The sequence below is a fragment of the Nicotiana tabacum genome, chromosome 17 (genome assembly GCF_000715075.1).
Source record: "Nicotiana tabacum cultivar K326 chromosome 17, ASM71507v2, whole genome shotgun sequence".
NCBI classification, from domain to species: Eukaryota; Viridiplantae; Streptophyta; class Magnoliopsida; order Solanales; family Solanaceae; genus Nicotiana; species Nicotiana tabacum.
The window spans coordinates 51976794-51987353 of record NC_134096.1 but is presented as its reverse complement, the minus strand read 5'-3'; the positions used below and the strand labels follow the sequence as shown (position 1 = coordinate 51987353).

General features: G+C 37.9%; 1 protein-coding gene across 1 annotated transcript; it reads right to left on the bottom strand.

The window, feature by feature from the left end:
- Positions 1–854: 854 nt before the first annotated feature.
- On the bottom strand, positions 855–10340 carry LOC107810200 (uncharacterized; the record flags this gene model as incomplete). The annotated part of the gene is given in 3 exon segments (XM_016634949.2): positions 855–1297; positions 9592–9807; positions 9909–10340. Coding segments are annotated over 3 exon segments (609 nt in total). The 3' UTR covers positions 855–1228.
- Positions 10341–10560: the final 220 nt, after the last annotated feature.

The window sequence follows — 10560 nt, the reverse complement described above, 5'->3', positions numbered from 1 at the left end:
AGGGCAAAATGCATGAAGCTGCGACAACAGACAAATGTTAGTGTTACCTGATTCATCCATATATTGTTATTAGAGTCGTGGAGATATTAACCTTAACGGGCGGATTTAGGGGTTCACCCGAACCCCCTTCGCCGAAAAATTACACTATATATATATGGCAAAATTTGGTTTTTATCTCTATATATTAAGTTTTGAACACTCTTGACATAGTCCAAAAGTGTAGCTTAGTGGTTAAGAGGGTTCAAAGTCTTTTAAAGATCATAAGTTCAATTCCCACTAGTTATGATTTTTTTTTTCTTGAACCCCTTCGCGGAGATGGCTCCGCCACTGTTAACCTACTACTTATTGATAGTAGACTATCTCCAAGGTGATTCAGGTCTCCAAGGTAAATGGGAACGGATGAAGTATCATATTTGGGAAGATAGGATGTTTGCACCAACCCAATGATTACATGACATATGACTACATATAACCCAATCACTAAATCATAGTTAATTAGTACATTCTAACCTTAATTTATGACTTAATCATGATAAATTAGTATGATTTAATATAAATACCGGTCCAGGTAAGTTTCACTTCGCATTAACTATGCCTGGCCTTGCTCAGGATCCCACGAGTTGTTAATGCTAGACAAATTTAAACCCAACATGTGATCAAGGATATTCAAAACCAAGCACTAAGGGAAGAAGTTTGAACTATATTTTAGGTAAAATTAAAAGAAAAGAAGATAGGAAAAGCTTCTGCATTGCCATCCGCAAATATACATCTACGTATAATGGCAGTCAATGGGTACCATTACAGCTGCAAGTTTGTTCTATTGGCGTCCAACACAAAAACACTACAGAGGCTAGTAAAAAATAAGCAGTATGGACTTTCTATTTCCTTGCAAGTTCGTATTACCATAAATACAATCACTCAGTAAAAGTTTAGGAGGAGATTCAATGTCGAAACCCTGCAACAATCTTTATGAAATTTTCTTTTGCAAACAGCTACTTATGCTATTTCTGTATCCCTGGGCTGATTAAATGGAGGGGTGGGGAGGGTGCAAGAATCAAAAAATAAATAAACGCCCTGTTTTATCCGAGTTGCAAAAATGTATGGAACCTGAGTGTAATCTTTTCCCAAATGCTCTCTTAGTCTATACAAGACTGCAAGCGGACATATGTTATCATTCAGCCTGTGAAAAGTGGCACTAAGCAAATTTGGTTTCTGGATGTTCTTCAAGTCATAATTTACTTCCTGTTGTGGTCATTTGTTTGTCATCTGATTGCCTCAGATTTAATTCTCGTGTTGCCTGAAATAAAACATGAAGTAGATCAAACAGAGTCACTTCCAGTCGATGAAGATATCAAGAAGCAATTGGTCTTGGAAAGGCAGGTGGATGGGATTGGGGAGAGAAAGAAAGATGAAAAAAGGGTCACCTTATACTTTCTAAATCTAAACGAAAACTTAAAAGAAAAAATAAAATAAAATAAAAAAGCAAAGTAGCAAACAAGCAGTATTCAGTCAGTAATTTGCCAATCCACTTTCAGCTTACAAGAGGGAGCTAACTGCAAGCCCCAAAACTTTCATCATGAACTTGTAATTGAAGGGGAAAAATGTTGTTGCATCACACATTTTCCAACCCTGAAACTGCAAAAGGTTGATTTTTTCCAACAGCTCGATGCTAGAGAGCTGTCTGTGTGTGTGCAAGTGTTCGTCAGAGAGAGAGCTATAATTTTACAGAAATTAAGGATGCTGTTCTCATGTCAATATTAATAAGAAACAGACAGCAAGCAGAAGGAACTCTATAGTCTACCACACAGTAAACAGAAAGCATTATGCTAGCGTAACGCACTGCCCATATTTGGATGTGTTACATTTTGGCTGCTATACTTCACACCAAAAAGATTTTTCTTTCCAACACTTCTTATGAAATTGACCATTAAGTTCTTGAAAACAAGCACCATGCCCAAAGTACTGCCAACTTAAGCCAGAAATATAGCACATCCCATGGACACAACGAGGAAAAGGAAAGGACTTTGACAGACTAAAGGAAATCGAACATGTTATATTGGAGAAAAGGAAAGAAGTAACACAAAACTGCACTTTTATTAAGAATAGATAAATAAGAATGTTGGAAACCGAATTTAAAGGAAAGTTTCCACTCATCTATAGTTCATCTGCTCCACAACACCAACTCTTAATAAAAATCTCCATGCTGACACCAGCTTTCCGCACATTGGTAGGCAGCAGTAACAATGACACCATTACAGGGCTCAAGCTTCTTTAGGACACGTCTACCTCAACCAATATTTTTCTTCTCTCTCCCTCCACTATCAAAGATTTTCATGTTACCAAACCTTAAATAAAATTGCCAAGGCAAGTGAATAATTTGGAGCACACAAACTTTGCCCATTGAGAACCTCACGAATACCAACATATGGGTCACATAACGTCAATCTTGAGAGAGTGAAATTTCCTATACATATTCCCAGGCCCTTCATAAATGAGTCCTGAAGAAATTTCCTTGTTCCATAATGATGCGACTTTATCAGAGCAAGGTAATTAAAGTAACTGATTAATTAGATTAGAGAACTACTTAATTTGTATAAAGATAAATAAGGCAACTTTTATTACAAAATCAGTGTCATTAAGAACCATATAAATAGGCAGCAGTATATCTACAAATACACTAAGAATGGAGACTTTGATGCCACATATTCTTGAACTTTCTATTTTCTCTTACTTATTCTGACCTGATAGAGTCTTCAGTCTTGCCCGCGCCACCCAATTCTGAATCTATTATTATTCGTTTAATTGTTTCTGGCTATCTCCAAACTCTTTGCTGTTTTGCTCCTGCTGATTAAGTTTGAAGCTTATCAATCTTCTATTTTTGGTCTTGGTATTCTCTCATTCCGATATACTTCTTCAACTTTCTAAGCTTTCAATCTCAGCTGAATTTCTCTTCAATGTGGTCCAAATTGTCACATGCTGATTGCCTAGATGTTAATGCATCAGTTGTATAGAGTCATAGACCAACAGTTTTGTCTCATCAAGATGAACACGGCAATATTTTGAGTGCGTCTACACATGCAGAAAAAAATCTCAACTCCGAGGTGCACCTGTCATCCTGTCCCCCACATCAGGTACTATTCAGGGCAACTTCTTCCGTTCGTTTAGTTCGCGCGTCAGAAATCCATAAACCTATCCAGCAAGCAATCCACATCAATGAACCTATCCAGCTAGCAATCCACATCAATGAACCTATCCAACCAGCAATTCGCATCAAGAGTAGTCTGGGATATTTCGACGTTCTAATTACGTTTCGTCCATCCGTTTTGTCAAATTTAAACCAAAACTTAGTGTAATTGAAAACAAGGAGGAAGTATATATGTGACAAACTTAGAACATATGATCTATATGCTCCAACTTGAACACTACAGCTAAAATTGCCTAGATTTATTAGGTAGTAAGTCAATTATTATTAGGCCACTACTTAATTGATAAAACATAAATTGTGCAGCTACTTACAAGTGTTATTTAATAAACATCTGCATTAAGAATTCTTGCAGATGAACAACATTAAATCTTATAAATGTACAAGAGTTTCGAGACACGGCTCTCTCGCATATAATTTCAAATTTTTGGATTTCTTTCTACCTTATTTTTCACATTTCTTATATTCAAGGGCATATGCCCTAGTTTATGATTTTAACAAATTGCAAAATGTTGGACATACTTCTACTAATAATATTATCTTATACAATATTCAAAAATTTCAAAAACTCTATTTCGTCTTAACTATTTATTTTTATCTATTACGTTAAGTTTTCAACTACTAGTTTAATGTTTCCACAAGTGTCATAAACAAGTTAAATCTCTCAATCTAGTCAAACTCAGTACTCTAAAATGTGATGAGGGAGTACAACAGCAAAATGAGTAGCCTCTTCTTACGGAAGAGGATATGAAATGTGCAAAAACTAGGCAAAGATATATGTATTCAGATTCAAGTTATGCACAGTGATGCAACACCTGGAGGTTGGAAGAGAGAATCACTGTGGCTTCGAGGTTGGAAGTTCAGAAGAGGGGAAACGTAGAAAAAAAGAGCTGAGTTCTCAAGTACAGCTGCAATAAGAGGCTCGGAAGCAGTTGATTTAGTTGATGCCTCTAAAGTTTTGACAATATTTAGATAGTTGGTGGATGGGAGTTAATTGCTGAAGTCATTGAATTTGGTCATGCTGATTCTGATGATTGTGATGGAAGCAGCTGTCACGACCCAAACCGTAGGGCCGCGACGGGCACCCGGTGCCTAACTCAACCGAGTACCAACGTAACGTATCCTTCTTATTATACTATCACGGGTAAATGAACCGGAAAGGCCGTCATGAGATAACTAGAATTAAACATAAGAGAATACTCGACATGGAATGACCCAACATGATATAGAAGCTTATGCATGCGACATACGGGCCTATAAGGCCGACATGATCATTTGTATACTCAAAACATAGGCCGACAAGGTCATACAAGTATCCATATATATGACATCTGTCTACAAGCCTCTACGAGTACATAAATGTCATAAAGTTCGAGATATGGCCCCGCCATACCAATCAATAAATGTCCAAATCATACCGATCAGATAGGCAACTCCAGAGCAAGTGAAATGCACCAACACGATGTTACACCCCATGTTTTTGTACGTGAAAGTACGACGTACGTCAATTGATGTAAGCTTGAAAATGAGATCCTCTTTGAAAGTATATAAAGTGATTTAAAGTACGAGCATCAGAGACCTGGTGGTTTGCTTCAGAAGTTAGAGATTCTTCAGTGGAAGTGGGAGCATATCACTATGGATTTTGTTGTAGGACTCCCATGGACTCAGAGGAAGTTCGATGCGGTATGGGTTATTGTGGACAGGCTGACCAAATCAGCGCATTTCATTCTTATGGCAATTACCTATTCTTCAGAGCGGTTGGCTGAGATCTACATCCGCAAGATCGTCCGTCTTCACGGTGTGCCCGTGTCTATCATTTCTGATCGAGGTACGCAGTTCACCTCGCACTTCTGGAGGGCAATACAGCGTGAGCTAGGCACACAGGTTGAGTTGAGCACAGCATTTCATCCTCAGACGGACGGACAGTCCGAACGCACTATTCAGATATTGGAGGATATGCTTCGCACTTGTGTTATAGATTTCGGGGGTTCTTGGGATCAGTTCTTGCCACTTGCGGAGTTTGCCTACAACAACAACTACTAGTCGAGCATTCAAATGGCTCCCTATGAGGCATTATACGGGAGACGGTGCCAATCGCCAGTTGGATGGTTCGAGCCCGGCTCAACCTGTATGATCTCTTCCTTATTACTCAACCAAGCTCAACACAACCTCTTGCATCTACAACAAGTGAAATGATATTTCCGTTAACATATAATGTCGTACCATCGTATTTGGCTAGTCGTATGGCTTAAGGAAAATCGGGCAACAACTCCCCTATTTTTAATACATCCCAAAGACCACTAAGGGTCATCAACAGCCCAACAACAACAACTATAACCAACAATAGCAACAACAACAATATAATCCAATATGAGTTTCTCCGATTATCTTAACAATATTGAGCGGCAAGCTCGTTTTTACTCATAACAAGTTATAAATTGAATCCAACTCTTATTCCATAAATTAGTTTACAACTTTCAGAATATCATACTTATATGTACTATATTATTTCTAGTTCAAAACATCCACAAAATGCCTTCCAAAACAGCCTCATACGTCTAGCACCTTAATTTTTATCGTCAATCACTTGTTTTTTATCTTTTCTTCTTCAATCAACTTAATTAACACCTAGAAAAGCTTAACAACAGCAGCCGCAGCATTATCAAATTATTTCTTACAATTTCCAGCCACCACAAACTATATATTTAGCCACAAAACAGTCTAACCAAATAGACAACCATATCCCATGTTCTTTCAAGTGTTATCTTATGGTTTTTCACTCAAACAACACAACCAACATAAAATTAACCTAAGGCACAATCAAGAAGATGTTATACATACCTTGGACAGTAGCTACAACTCGAAACCCTATCCCAACTTAGCTCACAATAGCCCTCAATGGCAATACAACACCATAGAAGTGACTTAAACTAATCTTTACTTCCAATCTCAAATTTCGTATGCTTCTTTCACCAATTCACTTGATAAACATATAGACATGCATAACAACAGAAACCATATCATAATCAAGTTATTTTTCCCATTTTTCAGCCATTTATAGTTCATGGAAACAACCTTTCCAAAACAGTCCATTAAAACCTATAACATCTCAAACTATTTCAAGTCTCCTCTTGTAGTATTTTGCTCAAATAATGCAACCAACACACAAACAACTTCAAGTACATGTAGTAGGATTTTATACTCATCTTAAACAGTAGAAACAGTACGAAATTTCAGTCAAGCACAGCCCACAACTATCCCCAATAACACCACAACACTATAGGTGTTGTATTCTCTTCTTGAATCAACTTTTGGTGTTCAAGTTGGTGTGTAAACACTTGTAGTTCGCCTTGAAAATCTAATATACATGAAGGAGGGACTGATTATTACCTTAATCAACAAGAACAACACGAAATCTGAGGTTACTTACCTTTGAAGAACCCTCTAAAAAGCCACAAGACGAAGAACTACGATCTAGCAAGCACCACGGGATTTCTAGCGTTGGATTCATGTTTTCATCCTAGGTTCTCACCCTAGAATCATGGAGGAACTATTGGAGAGCATTTAGGAGGATTTAGGAACTGTTTTGGACTAGAAAATGAGTTAAAACGACGGAGAATTGACTTTAATACAAGCTGGAATTTTTTCCCGACTTTGTGGGTCCCATGGGTGCTGCTTGTACAGTATCGCGAAAACGCGAATATCTCTCTACTCCGACATCATATCGACGAACGGTTAAATGCGTTAGAAACTAGACTCAAAGACCTTCAATTTGGTATATAATGTCCCAAAAAAATATCATAAAGCTTACGAAATGTATTGCTCAAAAAGCTTCATTACAAGGCAAATCCTTAGTCGGTTTATTTTTCCGCAACTTAAATATGATTTTTCCCAAACTTTATATTTCATATCCAAACATCATATATAGTCATATCATGACTTTAAACTCATTTAAATCATGATTAACAAATCTCATATTTATCTTAACTTACTTAGACTTCGGTAAACCTTTCTTATCCCTGTAGAAGGATTTTGTCCTTTTTGAGCTTACATTAGATAATCCTATAATGACAGTGACGTCTGAAGTATGGGGTGTAACAACATGTCCCCTTCGAAACATTTGTCCCCTAATGATAACTCTTAAAGGCTTGCGAAAATGGGACGTAACATCATTAAATCACTTTATATACTTTCAAAGAGGATCTCATTTTCAAGCTTACATCAATTGACTTACGACGTACTTTCACGTACAAAAACATGGGGTGTAATAGCAGCCATCAAGGTATTATAATTGTTGCTATTGCTTATTTTGAGGTGAATGAAGACAAGGAGTGAGGATGCAGGAGAACTCTTTTTTTGATAATAGATGCAGGAGAACTCTCTTAGTTACTTTAATGCAATCATCAAACTGCTGGTGCAATGTGTATGAGAGAAGGAGACTTGGTAATGCCTTTTCCTCAATTTGGGGTCAGATATTCATGGTTATGTTCCTAACAACATTGCTTTCAATTTGGGAATGGGCTGGAGATTAGACCACCAACATCCGTTCAGCCAAACTTGCTATTACAACGGAAAAGGAGCATAGACTCTTTTCCTTATGTAAAACTATTGCATCAGGATAAAGTTTCAGCAATGCACCTATAAGATTGATAGGACACATTTTGCAAGGAAATGTTTCATTGCTTGCATTCTGCAACCTAGTAGGTACATTGGAGCTCATTGAGTAACCAAGAGATAAAACTTTTAGGATAGAATGGAAATGGAAGGAAAGGGAACAATAAGATAGTACATTTTGACTTTAAAATGCGCTATTTTTCTTATTTATTCTTTTTCTTTTGTTGACTGTGTCTTGAGTTCTGGTGGATCGAAATTGCGACCCAACCTCGAAAAGCTCGTGGTGTAACCCAAAATTGGAAAAGAATGGGAATCTTGTTGGTAGTGGAGGTTGAGGGCTGATAATCCTGAAACCAAAGCCTGAATAAAAAGGCTCAGGATTGATTTTATTGGCACTACGCGACGGCTGACTGCAGAGCAACTTCAGAGAGTTGAGCAATATTAGCCCTATCAAAGCGTGACCGCGGCAAATGTTTAGATTTTAGAGAGGCGCGCGATCCTAGCCCGTTTGGAGAGCGACCACACAACTCAATCCAGACCCTGTTATGTTTTTGTTTATTTCTAAGGCCCATTAACCCTGTAGGTTTGGAAAACACTACGGGTATTAAAAGGTAATTATGATGTACTGTATCGTTTCTTCTCTTTCATAGTGTAAAACTTTCTCTGTTTCTGCCTCGAGGACCTAAGCTTGACAGAACCTTGTTAAATCCTTGTGTTATATCATCTCATTTATTTGTTTTGTGTGTGATAGTGTGCTATCCACCGGTATTTCAGAACACTTTTCTTTCAAATAAAATGACCCTAAGGAAAAAAGTGAGATCTTCTCCCGATCACCTCACCTGAATTTGAATTGCTAGTTGATGAAAGATTTTATTACCACTATCATACTGTGTTTGACCTAATTTTAATGTTTGCCGGTCCCAAGAGACTCAACATGTTTCCTTAAATTGAAACGCCTCTACTTCCATAATAGTCTAATATCTGATGATAGTGCTGCTACTTTTAATTTAATGCGACACTGTTATACCATTTCATATCTTCCATCGCTTATTTTAACATATCTCCAGCCAATTCAAGTGTAATAACTCAAATAATTTTCTTCTCTTACTCTACAGAAAAAGATCCACTAGGTCATACAATTTAGGTGATAGGAGTACCTTCCATATCATAAGTCATATTCTATCCGAAAAGCTCCCAAAGTACATGGTTGACAAGTAACATAGCAAGCATGCATTCAAGCCAGACAAAGCTAACTTTGTGAACAAATTTAACATTATATTAACAATTTTCTTGAGGTGCAGTGGTATTGATACAAATGATCAAGTTCCACAAAGAATGGCCTTGTTTCAAGAGAAAGCACAACAGTGCAACAACGTGCCTATACGTTGTTGTAGCAAAGTTAATGCTATCTTAGACTGGAAACTTGCCGTTATACCTAAACACACCATCAGCCTCACACTCAAAATCGTACCAGCCGCAATATGCCACTTAATGATGTCGGGAAGCTGTTTGTATGTGGTGTATACTCGTCAACAAACTCTTGCACACCCTGATTCTCATTTGAATTTAATAATATCCACGAAAGTTACAGACTAGAATGCTGTGAAGTCATAACATACAGGATTAATTCACCAAGCTGAATCCTGAAATGAGATTTTCAACATCTCCATGAAGATAACTAAACAGCACACATATCAAAGTTAAGTCAAGCATCCGACAGGCACAGATTCACATTGATTACACGGAATAAAACCATTACTCAGAAGAGAGCTAACCGATGATTGGAGAGATGGTGACTCGATATCAATGGAACGAACTGACATTTTAGCAATCTCAGAGATAGCAGCCTCTAGAACTTCAGGAACATCACTCGATAACTCCTCATAGGCAGCCTCGAAGGCCTCCTGCCAAAACTTAGTCAATCCTATCCGATGAGTATTTGTATATACATCCCACAGTCGCTTCACCAATTTCTCCCTCTCCTCCAATTCCTGCCAAATACATTAATTTCGTAATTTTCTCAAACAATAAATACAATTAATACTTAACATGTAAAATTAAGTACAAGTTAAATGATTTATGAATTACGTACGAGAACATCGAGATCCTCAGGGAGATGAGTATCGAAATCGTCGGAGAGGCCATTGAGATTGCCGGCAGACCACCGGAGAGTAACTGTACCGGTAAGCATTGACCAGAAGGCGAGTAATAGGATAGCTGCCAAGGCCCAAAACTTGTAGCGACCTCTTCCGAATAGGGAATTAGAACTTTCCTTTCTCGGAAGTGTGGATGTTGGGATCACCGATGAATGTGCCGTCGGCGTAGATACCGGCAACGCATCGTCATCCTTCATTTCCACTGTGTTTCTCTCTATTTTCCTTTGATTATTCGTGTAGTGTAGTTGAATGCTTAACATTTCTGTTTTAAATTTCAGAGAAATTTGAGGGCGAATCGATCATGAGATCATGAGGGAGGGGAACGATTTTGTAATTCGCGGGCCACCACATGGAGTGGTCCAGCACCCAGCTGAGCTCCACCATTTGAACAGTTCATGCAGGCAACTAGTAGAGTCTACGTCCTCTTCAATTGGTGGGCTTTGAAAAAGCATAACATTTCGAATTGAACGGACGCTCAACAAGCGCTTTGTGGAGTTAGAGCCCAACAGTAGCAAACATTGAATAATGGGAAAAGGGCCAAATAAAAAGGATATATCCCTAACAGTCCAAATATATCCTTACCTCATT